The sequence below is a fragment of the Mchenga conophoros genome, linkage group LG8, assembly GCF_057382185.1.
Source record: "Mchenga conophoros isolate Kocher_MC1m ecotype Shallow Benthic linkage group LG8, M_conophoros_male_GT1.1, whole genome shotgun sequence".
NCBI lineage: Eukaryota > Metazoa > Chordata > Actinopteri > Cichliformes > Cichlidae > Mchenga > Mchenga conophoros.
In genome coordinates, this window is record NC_140533.1 from 4,917,449 (window position 1) to 4,943,892 (window position 26,444).

Sequence of the window (26,444 nt, forward strand, 5' to 3'; positions counted from 1 at the left end):
ACCATTTTTAGGTTTAAACACTCTGCTTGTGCACCGACACCACTACTTTTTACTTTTTAGCAATGACCCAGTGTCCCTCCAGGGATCAATAAAGTTCCCCTCAATATCTTATGTCCTCTAAACTTCAGAGGGCGCACGCACTAACACAGACTGCAACTTCTCAGTGCACATCACAGAAATACCGTGCACTTCAGCAAGTTGACTGCATTTGCACTGACATTTTGGATTGACTAGGCAATAAGCACAACCTCAACCTCTGTTTGTTGCTTCTGTCAGGTCTTTTAGAAGCTTTCTCTGAATAATTTAGATTATCATACTAGCATTGTCAACATTCATCTTTGCATTTTGCTGCTGTAAGCAGGAGATTTACAAACCAAAAGATGATTACAGGATTTATGTGTATATGTGAATATGTATATATATATATGTGTGTGTGTATGTAAATGTATTGTGGACCTAAAGGCAGAGACAACCACACTAACATGGGGCAAATATATCTATATTTAAAGATATAGATATCTTTAAATATATATATATATATATATATATATATATATATATATATATATATATATATATATATATATATATATATATATATATATATATATATATATATATATATATACACACACACATACACACATATATATATTTACATATATAAATATAAATAAACATACTTTCACACTGTGTTAATTAACGTTTGTCCTGGCAGTTTTTCCAAAAACTAACTGGAATAAAGTTCCAGTTAGCACTTTAAGTTCTGTCATCATTGGGGACGATTTGATTAAATTATCCTCCAAACTGTTGGCAATCTAGGAACAAAGAAAATAATAATTACTGAGTTACAAAGTTAAATTTATTTATAAAAAGTCTGGTTGACCTTCTCCAAAATATCAAGTTATTGTCACCACCTATAATGACTCAGCTCTTATATTTGAACTACTATTAATCACTTTAGCCATTTTAACCACCCTTATTAAACAAGCAGCACGATATATAGTGACAGATTTTTAAAGGAGGCTCTTTGTCTGCAGACTATTTTGAATACACATTTGAGACGGTCCCTATCTTGTGTATTATTCAAGATGGCAGCTTTTCATATCAAATCATGGAGTAGACACCTGTGCAATATCAGACCATTTTTCTTATTCTGCAGTGCACAAAACCTTTGCAGAAGACTGGATGAAACGTTATTTATAAGGATAAAGATGTCTAGCGTTTTTTTAGCCTGTCAGTAAGTTGTGTCTCCATTACTGAATAAAGCCTTAGCTTCTAGCAGTTTAATTTTGCAGTACTTAGATAAGTATCATGTGAATTGCTCCTAAGACAGAAGGAAATGTCAGAATCTTCTGATGAAGCCTTAAAAGCAGGTTGTCTGTAATGACTCAGAAAAGCAGTTGTGCTGCATGACAAATCAGCAGGATAAATGATGGTAATATGGTCAAATAAAGAAATTACTCTTTTTACTGGAAAGTGTCATTACATGACTCAAATCTAATTTCAACAGGCCAAACTGTGCAAGGTGCCTTTCTGGGCCCAGACTATCAAGCCCTCTAGTTAATGACTGAACAACAGTGCCGGGAGCAAATGTTCAATATGATACAGTCAGTCCATGATTGGTTGTCATCCATGCTTCCCTCCCAAGCAGCTCCACCTCACCTCACATGCTATTACCTGATGCATGTGTGTTAAAAAAGATTCTCTGTCTTTACAAGCTTTGGTGGACTTCGGTGCTGAGCAGTAGGCACAGATGTTTTCTTTTATTGGTGAGTATTCACTCACCAAGCCAAATCATTACATTCAGGTGTTCCAAGCACTTCCATCACCACAGGTGTATAAAATGTATAATTGAGCATTAGGGCAGAATGGGTTGTTTTAGGAGCTCAGGAGTTTTACCATTCTATAGTCAGCTGTTGGCGGTATCATAACAAACTAGAAGCGGAATATCAGCAACTCAGCCACGAAAACTGGTGCAGAATTCACCAATTTGCTACAGACCTTTAAATTTCATGTGGCCTTCAGATTAGCTCAAGAACAGTGGCACAAAAGCACAGAGAGCTTTATGGAATGGGTTTCTATCTGTTCAAAACCATTAGAGAGCATCGCTGACAAGTCTCTTGAGTGCTTCAAAGCCTCATTGTTATCACAAAAAAGTGTGATTTTGAGTTCCATCTGTAACCTTCCGAGGGTACGTCAGCGAAGGTGGACATATGAAGGCTGACCCAAAGAAAATCAATGCAGTAGCTGATTGCCCCACTCCAACTTTTGCCGATGCTTTATATGTGACTAAAGCCACACCCTTGCCAGACTTCTCCTCAAAAGTCTCCTTTGTTTGGGCCCAGGAAGCAGGGTCAGGCTTCCAAGAGAGATTTTCATCTCTGCTCAAGTTCTGATCAAACTAGTGATTCTTTTGAGAAACAGGATCACCAACTGAGACACTCAGAACATTTCTGTATAATTTTATTTTATGTTAGTTATCTTGGGGAAAACAAAAATCTAGTTTTTAATCTTATTTTGTTAAATATTTACGACCTTGATGGACAGTGTTGGTTGTCTGAAAAAGTAACATATCTTTTCCATTTATTTATACCAGTGGGACCACAATGGGGATTTCTGTCAATCATGTGTTATTATTAAATCATAAAACAGCACAAAAAGTCACATATAAATTGAAATTCATGACATTAATACTCTGTATGTACTCTGTAGCAATCCTATTTTTTCCCAAGTCTGTATATGCAGTTGGCAGAATAACTACAGCATGAAATAGCAAAAATTTCAGGCCTTCATTCATTTCTGGCCCAAATAGCTTCTGTGCTATCTCATATGGCATCAGCTCCTCTTTTGATTGTATTATCAGATTAAGAAACTTTTGATATAGACATTATGCGTCACCTGTCATTTCTTTTATTTCATTTTAAATCTATTTCCTCCCGATAATTGATGGTGAAGAGGATGTGGCTGGCTTCTTCAGTCAGCGCTTCTGATATCATTTTATGTGTGTTAGGCATAAAATCTTTCCTACACCACAGACAAGAAAGAATCGGTAACCCAGGTACCCAGCAAGAAAGGTGCTGACAGTTGTAACCTCAAAATAAAAAATATGACACAAATAATGCTTAATTGATTGAAAGTGTCTAGATGCTAAATGTCTAGTCTAAATGCTACTAATCAAAGATAAGACAAAATCAACATCAGATTTAAAATGCAGTATTGCAGTGTGCACACATCTGTAACTATGTAAGCATGCTGTGACAGGAAACAGAGTGTATTTGTCTGTGGTAGTGGCTAGCCTCCTCACCAGACGGTTAGCCAGGGAAATGGTGTGCGCGGTTGATTCTGCTTCCTGTTGGCACTTGAGCTTGTCTGCAGTGGCCTTCTCAAACTTGGCTGTGAGCTTGGCCAGGTTCTCATTAAGGTGCTGATAGGCCACAAACACACACGCACACAAAAACAGAGAAAAAATTGGCACTTGTTAAAGTACAGTGTGGTCATAACGAATCCTAAGAGACAGAGATTAAAGACAGTCAAAGTGTTTCTATGAAAGAAATTTAGGAGTGTGTAGAAAGTTGGGTAAAACTTATCATTAGTCCCACTATGGATTTATTTGGCATATGGAAGCAATTAGCGCAAGGACAAACAGGATTAATCGGTGGAGAGGCACACAGGTTCAGTAGATTAGTTTGAGGATTGCTAATTCCCCTTGGCTCCGAAGCCACTCTCCACTCAAGCGATCTGACTGAGGGCTTGAAAAATGACAGCGAGAAGTCACGCTGGATCTTATTAATAGTCGTCACTCTGCACTCTGCAGGTTTTGATGTAAGCAGCAAAAGCTGCTGCAGCGTACCGAACCCAGTGCTCTGCTGGGGCTGTCTGATGCGCTGAATGCCAAACGCCACTGAGAAACAATTATTTACAGCTGCTTTTATCAATAGGGTTTTCAGGCTGACAGATTTGGTTTTAGATTAATTAACTGCAAAAGCTTTTAAAAGCACTTGCAACAGCTTAGCATTGATGAAATGCTGTTGGTAGATCATTGCTGGAAGAACGCATGTGTCAACTGTCACTCAAGCGTTGGAAAAATAATTCTGAACTTTTGCTTATGGCTTCCAGTTGTTTCTATTTTATTTCTGTAGCACCAAAATCTTATTATAACTACATATCTTCAGGTGATGGAGTTGTTGATCCTCACTGATGTCTCACGAATCTTTTATAGTGAGGTGCTGAGGATTTCTGACTTTTATAAGTCATTTTTCAACTCTCAGTCTCTTTTAAGTTTTAATACTTTTTTGTGCGTGTCACTGCGTTTGTGTCAAAGAAATGATAAGAAGAAGACAAGAACATGCCTTCAAAGAACAGTACTCCTTTCTTTAATAAAATGGTAATGCAATTTCAAAGAATATATCCTTTGGATTTTAGATATTGAAATTGTCTTCTTTTGAAACAGATACTTGTCAGGCAACAAATAAACTTTTCATTTCCTGTAGTCTCAGTTCAGTGCAGTGGCTTACATTGATTTTGCTTTTGATGGCGGCGAGCTTCTCTTGTGCAGCCGCCAGCTCTGCATTGGCCTTGCTTAGAGCCTGACGCTTCGGCTCCACCTCGCAGTAAACCTCGTAGAACTTGACGATGTTTAAAACCCAGGAGCACAGACCCGCTGCTGCATATGACTTGGATGCCACCAGGTCTGGCTGGAATTCTGGATCCTGGAGAAAAGGATACACATGCTGTCACATCCTGCTTCCAAATTCAAAATGCGTTAATAATTTCTCAGGCTGTCAGCAAATATCCTGAAAATGAACATAAAATTCATATTAAATTATGGTTAAAATGCAGTATAAAATGTCTTTCTGTGTAATAACGTCAGGAGAGCTGTGTGGTAAAGTTGCAGGCTTAACACTGTTGCTGATGTGAAGTGAGAGAGAGTAATAAATGATTTACAACGCTTGGACATTAGCAGGCTTCTCACATACATTAGCTAGCTTAACTTTTGTAACTTTGTCTGCAAAACATACAGGCGAAGACACACAGTTCTACATCAACATCAGTTTGGGCCTGAAATAATTCATCAGCAACTACGTGGTAATGATGGTAAAAAATTCATGATCCAACTCATAAGCATGAGAGGCTAACAAGGATATAGCTAGCTGTTTCTTTTCTTGGAAAATCTTTTGATATAGCTGCTACCTCTGTCCATTAAATGTACACCAAGAATGAATATCAATTTACAAATGAGTTTGTTATTGCAAAACGAATGCTGACATATTTTTGTTTATTATATTGCTTTGGCACAGTCCTTTCATGTTATCCTGTGTAATTTGATCTGCAGCAGCTATTTTGGCTAAAGGATACAGGATATTACTGGATTCTCAAACACACAGTGTCAAAAGCAAATCAGTGATAATGAAAGTAAAATCATTTGGTGCACAGGCAGTTGGAAAATAGTTCTCAGTTTGAACTATTTTACCTGTTTTTCCAAAATAGTTCTTTTTTTCACAAGGTACAGAGATTAATTTCAGTTCAACAGTTCCTACATAGTGAACTTAAGCTGCACTTTACCTTTATTGGCCACACTGACATTCCTCATGTTTGCTTCACTGAACTTCATCATCAGGACGGCTGTTAAATTTGTAATGCTTAATTTACTAGCTGATTCTCTCTCTCTGTCATTTCAACACTTGGCAGCCATAATGTGCCATTGTCATTATAATCACACCCCTACTAAATTTATGACTTATTAGTTGAGCTTGCCATGCGGCAGACATTGCACTCTGAACAGTGTTAGCAAGGAATTCAATGAGTAAGGGCTAATTGAACACTTACCTGCAGGTAAGGCTGAATGGCCTTAAGGCAAGCCTCTGGGATCTTTTCCTTGTTGAAGTTAATCAAAGAGTCCAGGAATGTGTCCACTTTGGCCATCATTACCTTTGCAGCCTTCCAGCTGCGATCTTTTGGGACTTTGCCACCAGGTGCCATCAGGACCATGACTGCTGCTGTGATGTTGGTCACTGCTGCCACTGGAGAGCCAAATGACTTCAGCTCAGTCAAGTTGTTCTGATGTAGGGAAGACAGACAGAGTCACTAATGAAAAATGAAAGCTGTGATCGAATTGAGTTTGTATAAAAGTACTTGTCTGTGGTCTTCTGAGGGGAAAAGAGAGAAAGTGGAAAGGATTAGAATAAAGACAGAAGAACCTGTGCTGACTCTGAGAAGACAACAGAGAATTCTAATTAGGGCATCTTTAGAGAGCTCTAAGCAGTGATTGAACTGTCTGTTTTGCTTGTTTGAACAGAGAGCACCTTTAAACACAGAGGGTGTTTTTGAATATCCCCCAGGATGCTCATAAACCTACATGGGATGCAAGGATAAAGTAAAATGTCTGCAGAACACAGAGAAGACATTATTTTGGGGAAGACCTGCTAAATCCTATGACTAAATAATCTCCTATACAATTCAAGGCTTGTGTGCACGTAAGTTATTCCACTGAAGCTGGGAAAATTAAATCAAAACCAAGCAAGAAAAGTATAAAGTATGAAGTAAATCAATACGTTACAGCAGGGGACAAGAGAGTAACTGACCTTATTGAGAGTGTTAAGGGCATCCTGAGCAGCAAGCAGGGCTGGCTCGGCTTTAGCTAAGTCTTCTTCACAGTCTCTCTGTTTGCCGCTGACTACCACAGCAATGGCAGCCACTTTTTCTTCTTCTTCATCAGCCACCGCCTTCTCTTTGGACACTTTCTCAGTTTCTATCCCAACCTCCTGGGGCCAGCACACAGAATTTATTGCTAGGTTAACATGTAAAGTGGCTTAATAAACACAACTACTCTTTAATTAAGCAAAACTGGTATTTTAAACTGTAAAAAGACAAATCAAAATTCCAAGGTATAAGACTGAGAACAAAGAATGCTCTGAGAAACAAAATGCAGGCGTTTTTTCTTCCGACTAATTTGACACTGAGGTTTAAGCCTAACTTTCTCTGAATATCTAATATTTTACTGAGCAGTTCCAGCCAAGACTAGAAATCCATCCGTAGATAGGGACGCTGCTTCTGATATGACAGCCTAGTGCTTAATTAAGATTTATTTAACATCATACTTCATTTCTTTAAGCACTGCCAGAGAAATATGCCCCAAAACACAGATACGTGTTTTGTTTTGTTTTTCTTGAGGTGCTGGTGTTATATATGTTCTTGCCTGTATAAGTTTGTCAGCATCCTCATTCTTCTGCTTGAGTTCCACTTCTTGAGCAGCCAGCTTGGCCTTGAGGTCATCCACCTATCGGAAGATGAGACACCGGAGAGTGGGAGGTCAGGAGGATTTGCCTGGATGAAGATCTGGATAAATGAGATCTTCAGCCAGTCAAATCCTTGTTCAATGGAGCAGTACAACAAATTTCTGACAGTAGTATATGCTAAGAGTTACAAAGAGATGAGTGCCTACCAGCAAATCTGTAGGCAAGAAACGAGATTTTTTTAAGTGAACAGACCAGCATTTATATGGAGTTTCTCTATTCTTACTGACCACTGATCTCTGTATTGCTCTCTTCCACAGCGTGTCTTTGTCCTGTCTTCCTCCCCTCAACCCAAAGAGGTTTGTTCCTGTTAAAAGGGAGTTTTTCCTTCCTGCTGTCACCAAAGCACTGTGATTGTCTGGTTGTTGGGGTTTTCTCTGTTTTCTTTGTATTATTGTAGGATGTTGACCTTACAATATAAAGAGCCTTGAGGCAACTTTTGTTTTCATTTCGCTCTCAATAAATTAAATTGAACTGAATAGTTTAAATCTGTGAGGAAAGCTTTTAGTATAGGCCTGTACAGGATTCGCACCCAATACTACAACCTGGCTGTGATTACAAATAGACAGAGTCACTGCAGTGAATACTGAAACACCTCTGACCTGCAGAGATATAAAATGTATCAACCACCATCAGCTTAATATTGCAAAGGTCCCCCCTCAGACCATCCAGTTATTGATCCATCCAGTTCACCAGCTTCAGCTTTTTTTAACGTTAAAATAGACATCCTAACATCACAAACATGATACTAGCATCAGTCTACTTCTCCAAAAAAAGAGTCACTGCTCAGATGTTGAACTGTACATTTAATTAAAACATGAAACAGTCTCCAGTTTACATAAGTTGAAAGGAAAAAAGTAACACAAAGATTAAGATGAAGGGAACAATGACTTGAGCGCAGAGGCGGGCTACTGACAATAATCTATTTCTGTTTTGTTAAATGGTCTTGCAATCAGTGTGCATATCATTAAGACTAATGAATCTGCCACTATCACCTAACTGAATCTCTCAAGTAGTTTTGAAGGACTGATCATTTTGTTTTGTCGTTTGCATCATTGTTGGATCTTCATTATTAATACGACTGCTGATTGAGCTCAAAAGCATCTCAACTGAAAGGTAAACATCTCAGTTCTTCAAGGCAATAAATATGATTCTGTGTCTTATGAGAGTCAAAAAAATACGCTTCATAAAGGACACTAAACATTTGCAGATACTATTTTGTGCCCTATAGGATTGTGCCATGGGTCATGCATGTGACCTTTTAGCATTACTGTAAAAAAACTGTAACCTGTCCAAGCAGATAAAGGGAGAAATAAGAGATGAACGGCATGCATAGTTTGAAAATATAAAAGCTTTAGGACTGGAGCTGCTATCAGCGCGCGCGCGCACACACACACACACACACACACACACACACACACACACACACACACACACACACACACACACACACACACACATAAATGAATAGACCAAAGACGATCATAAAGAGAAATTAAAGCTGTTACAAACTCCTCATAACTCCCTGACAACTAGGGCTCTACATTAACGTCCGACTCCATCAAAACATTGCACTGGGGAAATAAAAACAGACTGTTTTTCATGCTTGTCTTTCAGCTAATTAACAAACAGAAAAATCAGGCCTGAGGGAAGACGGCCCTTTTGGGTTGCGACAATTCTGTATAAAATATGCAGTTGAACATTAGACGAGCACCAAGTGAGCCATCAACATGATGAATAGGTGGGGTGGGGGTTGGGCAAAAGAGGGAGGGTGGGAAGAGGGAGAGGGGCAAAAAGGGACAAACTAATTGGTGAAAGACAAGCGTGATATTCAATATATCTGCGCTGCTTCGGTGTTTATGTACTGCTGATAGAAATCCAAGTAGGAAAAACATGTCTCTGTGCCCCTGACTGCCTGTATAAAACAGCCCACTCTCACTCCCTGCAGCTGGAAATGTAAATTGGAACAACCATTTCTTAAGGCGAGAGAAAATTCAATACAAAACCAAAAGACTATACCCATTCATTCAAATGCGATGGCTTATGCACTCAAAACACACGTTTAAATTCAACAGAGTTTGGGATTCCAGTGTTTGCTTACATTGCCGTGTGGACTAAGTATAGCTTCATTCATGCAACAAAAAGACATCTGGCCGTTTGTGTGTTAAGGGAACGGGGTGTCTAATGTTTCCAGTTATTATCCATATAAGAGAAAACCCTCCCGTTTCTTTTCCCCAGTGCAAATAGCTGTCAGGAGTTAGCCTCTTTTGGTAGGAGCTAAGTTTAGAGCGATTACATGAAACACCTCCACACTGATTTGAACAGGAGAATTACTGCAAAGACGTACTTATTGCTACAGCAGTGATTAGTCATACTACACCTTTTATTTTTCATTCTGCTGTTATTACTAAATTGACCACTATTTCTCTAACTATACACCTACTTATCTATCTGTACTACTGCTTGTACTACTAATGGTCTTGCAGGAACTATATGATGCTACTCTATATGGTCACTGTATCAGAATATTGATTAAATTCTTCAACACGAGAGACTGTATGCTGGCTTCCAGACCAATACAGATGGTCTGTATATAGACTAGTAAATATTAAAAAAGGGTGAACTTGAATGCTATCATGCAATTAGAACGTAACAGATTAGGATAAATTACCTATTGTCATACATTTTTGATAAAATACTGGCCGTCGTGTATACCACAAGTCATTTAGTTGTTCACAAGGAATGCTCTGGCCCCTTATTAGTAAGCGAGACAAAATAAATTAATGTCTTTAATCTACTTTAGCAAAACCTACTATTACAGCTGCTAATGTATCAGAACTACTACTTCCTACTGCAACTCGTACACATTCTAGTAATACTTCTACAACTGCTTCTACCAGAACTCAAAGTACATCTACTACTTGTATTAGTACTACTTATCCTAGAAGTAGTACTACAGTTAGCATGCAATAGTACTTCAGCTGGTAGTACCACAGCACATGCACAAATATGTCACAATGCAAACTAACCAAAGGTAGAAATCCACCTCTGTAAAACTGAAGAGGGAAAAAAAACATGAAACTAATGTGTTCTCTGGGGAGCAGATGACTCATACACACACACATACCCACATACTGTACACACACACACACACACAGACAAAGATCCCTTGCTTGAACCCTTCCGGTCGTTGTTTATCATGACCGCCGCAGCCCCTGGTGAGCCACAGTTTCCCTTGCACAGAATGTTAAATAACAGTACTTATAATAGGGCAGCCATCATTGTGAATGCACTAACAAATACAGGGTGCACTAATGGTGGCTTGCTGCTGTAAAGGGTATGCTCTCCAATTAGAAGGCTCCTCAATTATCATACCCCCCCCCCCCGTATATTTCATGTATGTGTCTGTGTGGCTGCGTGTGTGCATACATGTGTGTGTGCTAGTCTGTTCCTACAGTAAATGGGAGACGGGAAACAAAACTTCGCTCTGCAGCTTTCAACACTAACGTCACTTGTTTATGGGGTGTTTATGTATGTGTGATCTTGTGCGGGTGGAAATGTGTGGGCCTGTTTATGCAAAGCACTGGAGATGCATGGTATGTAACAGTGACACTGTGTGTGCAGGGCTGTGTGTGTATGTGAGGCTTTGCTTTTACTCAACAGGTTTAGTATACCCACTATCATTAGGGCTGCCTCACATGCAGACTTTCTGTTACATTATTCATATTCCATATTGCTCTTCTGAAAAGGTTTAGAGATGGGAAACATTTAAACAAATTGATCCAGGTGTATGTATTAAAGAGGGAAACATTAAATGATTCGGATAAACATTTTGTAATACAAATGAAAAAACAAAAATTAGCCAGGTATTTGTCTGCTCTACCTACGGTTTAGTAAGATTAACAGGCTGTCTATGGCACACAGAACAAATGGCCACAGTAGCAGTCTAAATCCACTGCTGTTACTAATACAACTTAACTATTACTACCATTAATACTGCCTTTACTCTTGCCACTTGTGCTACTTCCACCACTATGTTAATTATATATATCACTTCTACTACTGCTAATCCTAGCTCTTTATAATTGATGTCACACTATTGAGCATTTGTAAGGTATTAGCAAGTGCTTAACTAATCATACACCTTAGTATGTCATTCATAAATACAGATATGTTTATCCATCTGTTACTGTTACACCATGTACAGCTATCACTTCAACTACATCCCTGCTAGTAAAAATCATATATCTGTATTTATTATAATGTCATACCCATAATGAGAAAGCACTACTTCTTCAATTGTCATTGCTAATATTATAAATGCTAGCTCTACTACCTCTATGCTACTGTGACATCCAAGTAAATGAAGTCTAATTAAAAGGCCTTAAAGTCAGCATTGACCCTGTCACTATATTAGAGCCACTCCATATACTTGGCATCTGGCTTAAGAAAGCTAAATGTGAAACTTAAGGATACAGCACACTAATTAGTGGGCAACTTGTCCATCATGAGGAATTAGCCATTAAATTATCCTGCTTTATTCTCTTGTCTGACTCTGATTCAATAACTAGAACTTCATGTTGCATTCAGTAAACATTTTTATGATGAGTTCATAGGCTTAATCACTCGAATCAAGTCTTACTGAGGTCACAGAGGAAAAGATTCAAGAGTCATTTTCCCATATATTACAAAATTAAAAGTCCTTACGCAGCCACATGAGCCTTTATTTCATTATGTATTTATTTAACAAGGGCAACGAATGTTAGTGAATATCAACATACCAAAAATATTAGGTCTGCAGGGATAAGTGATGGATGGAGGAAATTTTATTTTAGTCACATAAATCCTAAACAGGGAGGAGTAAAGAAGTCAGACTAGATCACTAGCCAGTTGGAAAATATAAGAAAATAAGATGTATTTAATTTTATGGGCTTCTGGACAATTTATTAAATGGTGGAAATAAGTGCAATGATGCAGTTGCAGCGTTTGCAATGCCCCACAATCCACAATGATGTAACTAGTTCACTTAAGTAATAACCAACATTCTACCAAGGTCAGCGCAAATTAGAGAGTCAAAAATCTGCAGACCCACTGAGGGAGCGGGAAGGAGAGAGTGGAATCGCTACTAACCAAAATAATCTAGTGTAAGGCAACTCTCTCTGAGAGTGCACAGTGCATAGGGTTCTGAGGATTGAGAGTCAGGTGGAGTGCTGGATTTAGTCAAAGGAAAGCTGCTCTATTACAAACTGTTCCACCCTGTGAACCTGAACAACAGCTGACCTGTATGATATGTAGAACAACGCCAAAGAGGATTATGAGTGATCACTGTTACTATGTTACTGTGCCACATTCACATTTTTTTGTAGCACACAGCAACATTCAGGCATAAATCTAACACACTTACACATATTTATTAATAGATGAATTTTCCTAGACATTTCACTTTTAATCATTACAGATTCAACCTCAGAGACGTTGCCTGCCGTGTGCGCACTGCTGAGAAAAAGACAGCTCAAAGTTTTGGCCCTACTCTCACAGATTTGCGCATACACAAAGTGCCAATTACACTCATTCTGATAACATTTCCCCCTCTTAAAAAAGACAACCCTAGTAGCAACCATCACAGCCACCTTAGGCATAAGACATGCTTTTTTTGGAATTGGATTTTGCAACTTGCAGTAAACTGTGTGCTGCAAACTCTGTAAAACACATTTGCATGGCTCATGTGAATATCCTCCTGGAAGGGAAACTCTTACAACTACATATACCATAAGGCTAGCTGCAAAGATAATCCTGTCCACAACTTTCACTCACAAAATTGACATCTTAGGTAAATCCAGTAGTTTTTTTTAAACAGCAAAAGGTTTTGTACTGTCATAGTAAACCTTTCCCTAAATGCTCCTCCTTCTTTAGACTTGTAATGCAGAGGTATTTTTCACAGGCTCTTATCGTTTAATTGACCTGAATAAAACAACAAGCTAAGAACAACTTGTGGTGGATTAGATGTATTTTGTAGTCCATCTTCTGCCTATTGTAGTTTCAACCCAGCAGACATCCAGAGTCACGCTGTTAAGGAGACTACTGCTAGGTTGCTCAGATTTTCAGTGCACCACTCTTCTCTTCTCCTAAGTACTTATCTATTTTCCTACCCACCTGTCTTTGACCCTGATGCCGTCTTTGATGAAGGAGATACTTTTGAAACATGTTCTGGGAGCTTCTTTCTGCCTGGCTTTCAAAGGTCAAATGGCATATTGGCCATTTTAGGTCAGAAATAATGCTTCACTTACAGCACAAACACTGTCATAGCTTTAACTATGACCTATGGAAGAAAAGAAATTGCTATAATAACAACAAAAACCAAGAAAATTAGAATAAAGCATTAAAAAAATGCTTAAGAGGCAGAGAAATGTTGAAGGCAAAAACAGAAACAAGCTCATATTTTCATACAGAAAAAACATAGTACAAGGCATAAAAGAGTATTTTAAATAGTTAACATGGAGTCTAGTGGTAACTATGAGCTATATTTGACAAAATAAAATATTCACAATATTAGTTAGTCAGGACATTGATTCTTTTTTAGAGACTGAATACTAAATTGTAACAAGAGGAGATGCAAGACAAAACAAAAGAAGCCTCTTTGACTTTAACCTGGACCTTGAAGCAGCTAAATGGCCTTACCCACCAAAGCCCTTTTTAACAGCATAGAGCTGACTGATGAAATCTGGTGCCTTGTTATGTAAAGTCTCATATGTAATTAAAGATACTTTGACATGGATTCTCAAAAAAAAATCACAAGTGCAGAGAAGTTATGATGATACTGATGTGGGAGCATCTGGTCGTTGTCAGTATCCAGGATGCACGAGTCTGCACAAACTAATGATGAGCTACAGCTCGGGCATGAAAGCAGTGCAATAAGGCATTGTTGACACACACACACAGACACACACCTATATAAGTGCGTGTGTCTGTGTGTGAGTAAGAGAGGGAGAGAGAGAAAGAGAATTTGGACTTTATTTTCCACATCTGCTGCAGTTGTGCCTTTAGCCTCTGGTACTTCTTTGTGCTCCTTCTTTATGATGCTACTGTTGGCTGGGGTTGTCACATTTATCCCACATTTACAGACTTCTGTTCCTTGTCAACCACCAACCAGATATAGGTTGGTGGTTGGTAGCTGGGGCACCTTGTCTGTCTTTGTAGCATCTCTGCACAGACAGCAACTTAGGCCCTGTCAGCTGTGGTACACTTTTGCATTATGGATCAGAGCCAGCGTATAGGAAGTGGCTGGAAGTCACTCCACTCCTAAATCTATATCAGTATCCACTCTTTGCATTGAGTTGGCTTAAGGGGTTTGAGGCCTATGCATAACAACAGTGGGGACAGTGCATCATTTTGGTATATGCCACACTTATGTGACTTACGTGATTGCTTTGGAGTCGTGCATTAATGCATTGGCTTTATACTGTGTTTATACACTCCAATATCCATGTGTGGGGCATTGGGTTGTAGGCGTTCTTGTACTCAATCCAGCCTAGTGTTGGAGTCCTGGTGTACCATTCATAAAATACATGAAGCCACTATTGATTAATGACTTGTTAATCACAAGTCGTGAGCAAGTAAGTAAGGATATATTTGTTTAAATTCCTTTCTGGCTCAAATTTGGACCATACTTTACAAAGAGGTATTTTACAAGCTGATATCCAAGTTTAATAACACCATTTACTAAATGAGGATTGTGGTAAGATTATTTTGTGAACTCGTGCTTCCAGTTTCTACATCACACTTTTGTAAGTTACCTTTTAAACCATATCAGCTTACATGTCACAGACCCCGTAATTCAGCACATGAACCTAAAACCCCCCTGAGTGTCAAACTGTGAACATGTCTCACTTCGCACAGTGAAGTTCAAACAGCTAGGTGAACACTGAGCAAAACACAGTGTGGATGAATACCTGAGCAGAGGTGCTGTTGAGCTTCTGGAGACCGTTCTCCAGCCGCTCCATCTTGTTGGTGAGGTCTTTGCTCTTCTGGCCCAGCAGACTGCGATACAGCTTGATCTGCTCCAGGAAAGACTTGGGCGTGGTGTAGTTGTAGCGCCGCTCATTGGCTAGGTACTCCTTCGACATTTGATTGACACTCATGTGGACATAAGCCATGAATTTACTGATCGACTCCTTCACTTGGGGCTGCGGGAATGAAAAGTCCTACAACTGTTTAGTTCCCATTAAAAGCAGATAACTGGGCAGATGTAGATATAGAGTAATATTTCTTGAGGCTCGGGCTTGGAATTTAATTTTCAGGGGCCTCTGGTACTCTTAAATGAATATCACATTCAGTCTGTCATGGTGGTTGACATTTGAAATTATATCATCAGAGTGTGAAAATCATTTAGGTGAGTAGCTTCACCTCACTGTATTAGATTATGAACTGTTCTCACATTGATATTCTCAACCTCCTCCAGGAACCTGAAGCTGACCGACTCCAGAGCCTCCTGTGGCCACTCGTGGAACCAGTTGATTGCTGTGCAGTTGACTACTGCTGGGAACTTCCTGCTGCGAACCCTCAGTTTACTGCCAACTGGAGAAAAACACAAAGCCACCTGCAATACATGCACACACACATCCAAAGAGACAGACGGGCACACTGAGGTCAAATAGAATCGAGTGTCAAGTCAAACACAGTCGATCAAATTAATTTCGCTTCCTTCTGATTGGAGCCACAGTGAGCACTTCTGCTCAGACTTATCCTTCATGGTCAAGAGAGGGAGCGGAACACTGTGAATTAATTATCTGCAGTTCCATCATTAAACACACAAAGCCTCCAGCAAAGATGTGAATCAAACAATATGCTGAGCTGTGGGCTACGTCAGACTGAAATTCACTGTTGGAAATGAACAGCTGGCTTGTTGAGAAGCTCAGCCAGATGTTCGATGCATTAGACAGAAGAAACAAACATGCAGGAGGCATGCCCAAAGACACTTCTGATTATAATTAACTCTGGAGAAAGAAAACACCACACATCTACCTCACAATCACTGTGATATTCTATTTACTAGTAGAATATTGACTGATATTCTATCGACTGAGGATTTACTTACTGTAAAAGATGTCGTAATGCCACATCACTAAGTTAATTTATCTTACAATGACAAACAGTTGCATCTACCATTCTGAGCAGGATTCACATAACAGTGAACATTGTGGCCCCTTTCTTTCTCCTCTTATTTACAGCAGCTCTTTATTCTCCACCCATCAGTTTTTCTGTTATTTTATCAGGTCACATTTATTTGATCTGAATTACTAAGAGTGTTGGGGAGTAACGGAATAATGTACCGCTGTTACGTATTTAAAATACAAAATATGAGTAACTGTATTCCATTACAGTTACCGTTTTAAAAGGTGGTATTCAGAATACAGTTACTTTGTTGAAATGAATGGATTACACGGCGGTATTTTCCTGTTTCATAAGGCTATGAACTCTATATTTTTGGTGTCCACACCGGTGGAAACCCAAACAAAACACGCATTAAGAGGCGCTCATGTCTGTGTCTCAATCACGTGGCCAATGTCACCTACTTGCGGCCCACATAATGACGTGAAGAAATATTTAAAAAAATTATTCACAAAAATGATTTAATATGATGGCAATAGGCAGAGTGTTACAGGCTTCGCCCTAAAGAATGTAGCCTCATGGGCAGTGTAGTCCATGCTGCAGGGAGAACGGACTGCTGTACCCGTTATGTGTCTGTGAGCCAGGGAGGGAGAAAAAGAGTCGAAAAGTAAGAGATGTCACCGACCAGAAACGGGAGATGGAAGCATGTAAATATATTTTATATATATATGTATATATATATATATATATATATATATATATATATAAAAACACCCAGCACGCCCCTGCGGGCGGTTTATCCTTCAAGCTCGGGTCCTCTACCAGAGGCCTGGGAGCTTGAGGGTCCTGCGCAGTATCTTAGCTGTTCCCAGGACTGCGCTCTTCTGGACAGAGATCTCCGATGTTGTTCCCGGGATCTGCTGGAGCCACTCGCCTAGCTTGGGAGTCACCGCACCTAGTGCTCCGATTACCACGGGGACCACCATTACCTTCACCCTCCACATCCTCTCGAGCTCTTCTCTGAGCCCTTGGTATTTCTCCAGCTTCTCGTGTTCCTTCTTCCTGATATTGCTGTCATTCGGAACCGCTACATCGATCACTACGGCCGTCTTCTTCTGTTTGTCTACCACCACTATGTCCGGTTGGTTAGCCACCACCATTTTGTCCGTCTGTATCTGGAAGTCCCACAGGATCTTAGCTCGGTCATTCTTCACCACCCTTGGGGGCATCTCCCATTTTGACCTCGGGACTTCCAGGTTATACTCGGCACAGATGTTCCTGTACACTATGCCGGCCACTTGGTTATGGCGTTCCATGTATGCCTTGCCTGCTAGCATCTTGCACCCTGCTGTTATGTGCTGGATTGTCTCTGGGGCATCTTTACACAGCCTGCACCTGGGGTCTTGCCTGGTGTGATAGACCCCAGCCTCTATGGATCTTGTACTCAGAGCTTGTTCTTGTGCTGCCATGATTAGTGCTGTCTTTCAGTCCAGCTTTGTCCAGCCACTGGTAGGATTTCTGGATATCAGCCACCTCCTCTATCTGCCGGTGGTACATACCGTGCAGGGGCCTGTCCTTCCATGATGGTTCCTCGTTTCCCTCCTCTTTCTTGGGTTTCTGCTGCCTGAGGTATTCACTGAGCACTCGGTCAGTTGGGGCCATCTTCCCAATGTATTCTTGGATGTTCGTTGTCTCATCCTGGACTGTGGTGCTGACACTCACCAGTCCCCGGCCCCCTTCCTTCCGCTTAGCGTACAGCCTCAGGGTGCTGGACTTGGGGTGAAACCCTCCATGCATGGTAAGGAGCTTTCTTGTCTTTATGTCAGTGGCTTCTATCTCCTCCTTTGGCCAGCCTATTACCCCAGCAGGGTACCTGATCACGGGCAGGGCGTACGTGTTGATGGCCCGGATCTTGTTCTTACCATTCAGCTGACTCCTCAGGACTTGCCTGACCCTCTGCAGGTACTTGGTGGTTGCAGCTTTTCTAGCGGCCTCTTCATGGTTCCCATTTGCCTGCGGGATCCCCAGGTACTTGTAACTGTCCTCTATGTCTGCAATGTTGCCTTCTGGTAGTTCAATCCCCTCAGTTCTGACTACCTTCCCTCTCTTTGATACCATCCGACTACACTTCTCCAGTCCGAACGACATTCCAATGTCATTGCTGTATAGCCTGGTAGTGTGGATCAGTGAATCGATGTCTCGTTCACTCTTGGCATACAGCTTGATGTCATCCATGTACAGGAGGTGGCTGACAACTGCTCCGTTCCGTAGTCGGTATCCGTAGCCAGTCTTGTTAATGATCTCACTGAGGGGGTTCAGGCCTATGCAGAACAGCAGTGGGGACAGAGCATCTCCTTGGTAGATCCCGCACTTGATGGTGACTTGTGCTATGGGCTTGGAGTTGGCCTCTAGTGTTGTACGCCACATCGAGTTCCTGATGAAGGCTCTTAGGGTCCCATTGATCTTGTACAATTCTAGGCATTCCAGTATCCAGCTGTGGGGCATTGAGTCATAGGCCTTCTTGTAATCAATCCAGGCAGTGCACAGGTTGGTCAGTCTGGTCTTGCAGTCTCGGCTGATTGTTCTGTCTACCAGTAGCTGGTGTTTTGCGCCTCTGGTATTCTTGCCAATTCCTTTCTGTGTCCCGCTCATGTATTGACCCATGTGCCTGTTCATCTTAGCCGATATGATGCCTGACAGGAGCTTCCATGTAGTACTGAGGCAGGTTATTGGTCGGTAGTTGGAGGGGACCGGTCCCTTCTTGGGGTCCTTGGGGATCAGGACCGTCCGGCCTTCAGTTAGCCATTCCGGGTGTCTCTCGTTAACTAGCAGCTGGTTCATTTGTGCTGCCAGACGCTCGTGGAGTGCAGTCAGCTTCTTCAGCCAGTAGGCATGAACCATGTCGGGCCCTGGTGCTGTCCAACTCTTCATACTGGAGACTCTTTCTTGGATATCTGCCACTGTGATGGTTACTGGACCCTGTTCAGGGAGGTTGCTGTGGTCTGCCCTCAGATCCTCTAGCCACTGAGCATTGCCGTTATGGGTTGCATCCTTCTCCCATATGCTCTTCCAGTATTGCTCCGTCTCCAGCCTTGGTGGTGCTGTTCTCTTATTGTTCCCTTGCCACTGAGAGTACACCTTTGCTGGTTCTGTGGAGAACAGGTTTATTCTCCTGCCTTCTATCTCTCTGGTGTACCTCCTCAAGCGGCTGGCCAAGGCTGTGAGTCTTTGCTTGGCAGTTTCCAAGGCCTCAGGTATGGACAGCTTGCTGTATTTCTTAGGCACCTTATTTGTCGCACCTTTCTGCAACTCCGTTAGTTGGCTAACCTCCCTCCGTGCTACTTTGATCTTGCCCTCTAGCCTCCTTCTCCATGGAGGGTACTGCCCCTTGTCGCTGTTCAACGTTTGTGTTGTACCTCGTCAATCTCTAGCTGTGAGAGCAGTCCCTTCTTTCGAATGTTGGAACACTGAGCTACTAGTTGTTTCGCCGTCATTGTGGATGTTGGGTATCGAAGAATCCATAGGTCCCTCATCCTATTCATGTAGCCCCTTCCGCCGGGGTTACTTGCGTAGTAGCATTCCAACAACGCCCTGTTTTCGTCTCTTGCCCACCGATGCCTTCTTGTTCCAGTAGCCCACTTTTCGTCAGGGTGCCCTGGTTCCTCAACACCTGACGCGGACCTTGTTGATCCGGGCGACGTCCGAGCCGGCATGCCTTCATATTTATTTGTCTCGCTCATGTCTGCGGTAGGCTCGCTTAGCATAGGGGGTCTAGCCTTAGGACCCTTACTGGATACAGACGCCCCAGGCAGGAATCGAACTTGCGATCCTCTAGTTCCAAAGGCGTGTAGTCTAACCACTACGCTATCCAGCTGCTCTGGAAACCACGAAGCCTTACCTAATATCCACCTACTGTTACTCATTTTATATTAAGATTTAAACATCTAGTTGGTATTGCTATGGCAAATAACCTTCAGTAATAGTAATAAATCACACAGCAATAGTACATTCATGTAGTTGTAAAAAGCATGACAATATATTAAGTAATCCAAAGTATTCAGAATACGTTACTCTCATTGAGTAACGTAACAGAATACGTTACAAAATACATTTTGGGGCATGAATTCTGTAATCTGTAGTGGAATAAAGTAACCTTCCCAACACTGATTACTAATGATGATGTCAACAGAAATAATAATTTCATGTTTTTTCTTTTTTCAAGACTGCATGAAACATGGCTGTTCCACATCAGGCTGAACAGTCAGAGCCAGAGGAATAATACCAAAACTGTGTTTTTTGGCAAAAGTGGTGAAACAGCATCGTTGTTTCCACCTTTAGCTTGAACATTTTTCTTGCATATTTTGCAAAGTACCGTCCTTTTGTTGGAGGTTATTCAAATATCTCCCTTTTGAGATGCTTAATGTTCATCAGGGGATTAAGCAATATGGCATAAAAATGTAATGTAATTTGGCATGCCTCAGACTTTTCTTTGTGTTTCTATTTCTTGAGGATGATTTCTTGACAGACATCCTTCTACTCAGAGCATTTCTGATGAGGCTTTGGGAACCCCTGAGATATGGCTGAGGTAAGTGTTCTGCTTATAGGTCTTTGCAAATCATCTTGTTGGAGGAAAAATACAATTTTATTCCAGTCAAACTGTGTTATTTTAACCATTTGTTGCAGATTTGATTAAAGAAATGGGAACACCTCATTTGTTTGTTTGATACTGCTAGTGACAAAGTGCCTAAAGACATAATTTAAAATTGGTTCTTTGCTAAGGTGTCTGTTATGTGTAGATGCAACACTGATTCATCATTGAAGTCTGGTGCCTTTTTTATGCTTAAATGAATAACGGTCAGTGTTACGTGGCTTATCAAATGATACAACCCCCCAAACAAACACTGTAAATGGTCAGGTACAAGAACAATGGTTAACATTAATAGAGGTAATGTGGTATGACATGGTCCAGTATGGGACCAAAACAGTCACAGTCACTTGGCACACAGTGGTATTAACCACTCAGCCGTATTACTGTCGATCCCAAAAACAAGGTTATGAGCCTATGAACGAGCATAATATTTGCTCTTTAAAACAGTAAGGGTAAAAAATTGTGTCGTATTCTGCACTGATACATCTGATTCTGATAAATCCTCTCTAGAGTCTGTGAGGTAGGAGAGGATATGCTCTGATTTTCAGTTCATAAATAAAATACACACTATTCAAAATACTTTCCTGCCACAAAGTATTTGTCACAACATTTATCATGCATGTAGTGTTGTGTGTTTGCAATAAAATAACTCTAAACTCTGGTATGTTGCATAGTTTCTGAACAGCAGACTGCTTAAAAATGCTCTCAGTTAGATTTTTGACCCAGAAATTCTTTCACTATTTTCTGTCTCAAACAGTAAAATACTATAATGACTTGGCCAAGAATAACTGGCAGACTGATCAAAATATTTGAATAAAGTCACACCTGCTACAAACAGGACAGCCACTATATACACTCAACAAAAATATAAACGCAACACCTTTGTTACTGCTCCCATTCCCCATGGGATGGACGTAGAGACCTAAAATTCAGTCCAGATACACAATATAACCATCCCTCCCAAACAGTGGTCACAAATCAGTCCAAATGTGTGGTAGTGGGCACATCTGCCATATTGAGATAATTCATCCCACCTCACAGGTGTGCCACATCAGGATGCTGATCTGACATCATGAGTAGTGCACAGGTGTACCTCAGACTGCCCACAACAAAAGGCCACCCTGGAATGTGCAGTTTTTTGCGCTATTGGGGGTCTGGGGACCCAGAACCGGTCAGTATCTGGTGTGACCACCATTTGCCTCATGCAGTGCAACACATCGTCGCATGGAGTCTATCAGATTGTCAATTGTGGCCTGTGGAATGTTGGTCCACTCCACTTCAATGGCTGTGCGAGGTTGTTGGATATTCGTGGGAACTGGTACACGCTGTCGTATACGCCGGTCAAGCACATCCCGAACATGCTCAATGGGTGACATGTCCGGTGAGTATGCTGGCCATGCAAGAACTGGGACATTCTCAGCTGCCATCTGCCCTGAACAATGTGAACCATGATTCATCCGTGAAGCGCACACCTCTCCAACGTGCCAGACGCCATCGAATGTGAGCATTTGCCCACACAAGTCTGTTACGGCGACGAGCTGGAGTCAGGTCAAGACCCCGATGAGGACGACGGGCATGCAGTTGAGCGTCCCTGAGACGGTTTCTGACAGTTTGTGCAGAAATTGTTTGGTTGTGCAAACCAATTGTTCCAGCAGCTGTCTGGGTGGCTGGTCTCAGACGATCTTGGAGGTGAACCTGCTGGATGTGGAGGTCCTGGGCTGGTGTGGTTACACGAGGTCTGCGGTTGTGAGGCCGGTTGGATGTGCTGCCATATTCTCTGAAACGCCTGTGGAGACGGCTTATGGTTGAGAAATGAACATTCAATGCACGGGCGACAGATCTGGTTGACATTCCTGCTGTCAGCATGCCAATTGCACGCTCCCTCATTGCTTGTGGCATCTGTGGCATTTTGCTGTGAGACAAAACTGCACATTCCAGGGTGGCCTTTTGTTGTGGGCAGTCTGAGGTACACCTGTGCACTACTCATGATGTCAGATCAGCATCCTGATGTGGCACACCTGTGAGGTGGGATGGATTATCTCAATATGGCAGATGTGCCCACTACCACACATTTGGACTGATTTGTGACCACTGTTTGGGAGGGATGGTTATATTGTGTATCTGGAATGAATTTTAGGTCTCTACGTCCATCCCATGGGGAATGGGAGCAGTAACAAAGGTGTTGCGTTTATATTTTTGTTGAGTGTATTTCAGCAAACATGGGCTTCAAGACAATCCAGAGCACGTCCTAGGCCTGCATCACTGGATACTGTGATATCATGCCGTTACTTCCTTCTCCACATATTGTAAGCCTGGAACCACTGATCTAAAAGCATTTTAATCTGTGGCAGTGATAAAGTAATAATGCTGTTAGGTCTTCACTCAGCTCAGAGACACAGCCTCAGCAAATGTCACACAAACTCTATGAACAAGATTAGGTAATTCTTCGGGAAAACATCCTTTCTATTCAGACAATTTTGAGACACATAACTGCATAGTTAGAAATGCACTCTTGATATGTCTGTGCCCTTGGGATTGCCTTCTTTATTTATCCACTTGCCAACCCAGGGAGGCTTGAGCTGTTAGCGAGACAGAAGTGGAGGATGATGTGGGTGGTGTCGGTGGCGCATGCTTGTAATAATGACAGAATAAGCAATGCTTTGGAATCTGTCCCTCTCTAGGGGGAACAAAGCAGCTACGCGATGGTGAAATTAACTTCAGCTAAACGCCGGCTTTTCTGCCCGTGTCTGTGATTTATAACGACATCCAACACCTCCCATTGTACTCAAGTTCATCTGAAAGTATAGAAAATTGTTTGGGAAGAGGCTTCATCCTAAAACTGGATGTTTATCCAAGTATGAGGGGTTTCTTATTTAGGAATAGTAAATTAGAGTGTGAGGCGGCAAGTTATTGCTCTATTAAGAGCGGATGGAGATAAAATACAGATGCAGTTGTGTGGGAAAGATTAATGGAAAAGTTCCCCCTTGAAGAGAGCCCCTGAGAGCAACTTGATAATAACAAGTAAAATTCAAAATAGCAAAAAACACAGCTTTCACTCCTGTGCATGTCTAAGCGTCGGACTGCTTCACCTTGAGCTGTCGGCGAACCCGACTGATGAAGAACTTCCAGCAGTTTTCCTTCGTATCCATCAACCCAGAGCCACGGACCTCTGGCCGCACACTGCCAATGACGTTCTCCACCTCGTCATCTGGGAACAGGTCAGGGATCTCTCCTGAAATGAATAAAATAATTCACTCTGCTACCAGGAGACCACCGAGCGTGCAAACAGCAGTGATTGTGTGTGTGTATAGATATATATATGTGTCACGGTTCTGGGTCCGTTGGACCCAGTATTTTGAGTTCATTATGTTTTGGTACTTTTGCATCATGGATTTTCCTTTATGTTTCTCTGGTACTTGGTGTTTCTGTTATCTTGGTGTTTTTTTTATATTATGATCTGATACTGTTGTGATTATGATTATTATTTAGTAGACTTTGGTCAGCGTCTAGTCTGTCTCTGTCTAGTCTGTGTCTTAGTAAAGTGTGTTTTGTTTCCTGTTTTACTTTGAAGGTTCTTGTTCCTGTCTGATGTCAGTATTCCGGCTTCGCTCTCCCTGTCTCGTTAGGTCTTATTTCTCCCAGCTGTGTCCCCCTTCTGTCTCTAATTCCTTGATGACTCCCTCAGTGTATTTAAACCCAGTGTGTCTTTATGTCAGTGTCGCGTCGTTAACGTCTGTTCACCCTCAGACCGTGCCTGTATGTTCCAGCTTGTGTTTTCATGTTTGGTTTATGTTTTGTTTTCTGGCCAGCAATAAAGCTGTGGTTTTGATTCTCAAATCTATGTTCGAGTCCTGCATATGGATCCTCCTCTCCGCCTGCCCGCACACAGAGCCTTGACATATATGTATATATGTATGTATGTATGTATGTATGTATGTATGTATGTATGTATGTATATATATATATATATATATATATATATATATATATATATATATATATATCCTGCACCGTGGAGGACATGTTTCTGACAGAGTAGCACTCTGCATTGAAAAATCTCCAATCATGTTTTCCGGCAGCTGATGACTTCATCATATGATGAACTTCCATTATTATAGCTTTTACATTTAAAAACGTAAATATGCTTTCCCACATTCCTTTAATTATTCCAAGTTCACGCGGACACTGTATGAGTATTTAATGCCAATGAAAAATGGAAGTAAGGGACCTGATGGGAGGGTTGGGTGGTTCTGTTGATGAGAGATTTCCTGCCTTTGTGCACATATTGAGAAAACACTCGACCTCCAAAATTGAAATATTCAACTGGATCAGCGTTTTACTTCAAATACTGTAAATGACTACTACATTCCTGGGATGCACATACATTGCAGCACTGCCCCAGAAATGTTACTTTATTGTGTCTGGATCCCTTCTCCTCCCTATAACAGGTGGGCCAGTCTGAACAAAACATGAACATCATCACACACAAGGCAATTATTAACATCTATATGTTTTTAAAAAGCCTTTCATATAAATTCTAATTCTTTGGATTTCCGTATATATTATATTTCATCATCCTCCCTGCAAATGCAGTGTCATGTTCTCCTTGGATTAAAGCCACATTAATTTTGTTTTAGACAGCTTTGATGAAATGAGTAAAAAGTATGTAGTATGTGTATCATAGTATGTACCTCTAACGCCTTCAATAAGCTCACAGTTGGCTGTAGCTCACTAGATAGAGGAGGCTAAACATAAGGCTGGTGGCTCAATCCCTGGCTACTCCAGGCTGTGTGCCAAAATATGTGAATATCGATCTGAGCATGCTGAACTGCTAGTTACTCTGGAGTGTTAGAAAGAAAGCACTTGGGTGCAGCAAAAAGTGGTTGTATTAATGGATGAATGATGCACCAAATAAAGCTATACACAAATCATTCTATTTCCCATTTAAGCGAAACCAGCTACTAACAGTATACTGGAGTAAAAACATGTAATTCCAGCTTGTGTTTGCTTATATTTGTTGCCATAAACATCAGAACACCAAACAAAGCGTTTCATGATAAACATGTAATGGTGTTGCCAGGTTCGGTCGTTCGCACTACTGTCCATGCACGCCTCACAAGCTGCTCTTTTATTCGTTTATATTATTGACAGTAAGTAAATATATTTTGAAATATTGTGTCAGTAACGCACATATGACAGCACCCCGGGTAACTGTGTAGTTGTTCTTTTTGTTCTTTTCTTTTCAGGCAGGCAGCAGTGTTTCACTAAATAATGCATCGACATCTGCTGGCACACGCCTCATATCCTAAATATCTTCCTACTTAAAGTGATACGGTACACTCACAAAACTATTGCAAGCCAACATTAGCACAGATTGCTTTGCAGTAATTTTC

At 41.1% G+C, this 26,444-nt stretch overlaps 1 protein-coding gene across 1 annotated transcript in view; it reads right to left on the reverse strand.

The window, feature by feature from the left end:
* dnah9 (dynein, axonemal, heavy chain 9) overlaps positions 1-26,444 on the reverse strand; it is a 180,366-nt gene that overhangs the window by 65,520 nt on the left and 88,402 nt on the right. The window contains exons 52-59 of the mRNA XM_085283675.1: positions 24,141-24,283; positions 15,730-15,891; positions 15,245-15,478; positions 7,199-7,279; positions 6,585-6,764; positions 5,830-6,060; positions 4,518-4,712; positions 3,308-3,427 (exon numbers count right to left, since the gene is read on the reverse strand). Of these exons, the coding sequence (XP_085139801.1) occupies positions 3,308-3,427; positions 4,518-4,712; positions 5,830-6,060; positions 6,585-6,764; positions 7,199-7,279; positions 15,245-15,478; positions 15,730-15,891; positions 24,141-24,283 (1,346 nt within the window). The remainder of the gene's footprint in view (positions 1-3,307; positions 3,428-4,517; positions 4,713-5,829; positions 6,061-6,584; positions 6,765-7,198; positions 7,280-15,244; positions 15,479-15,729; positions 15,892-24,140; positions 24,284-26,444) is intronic.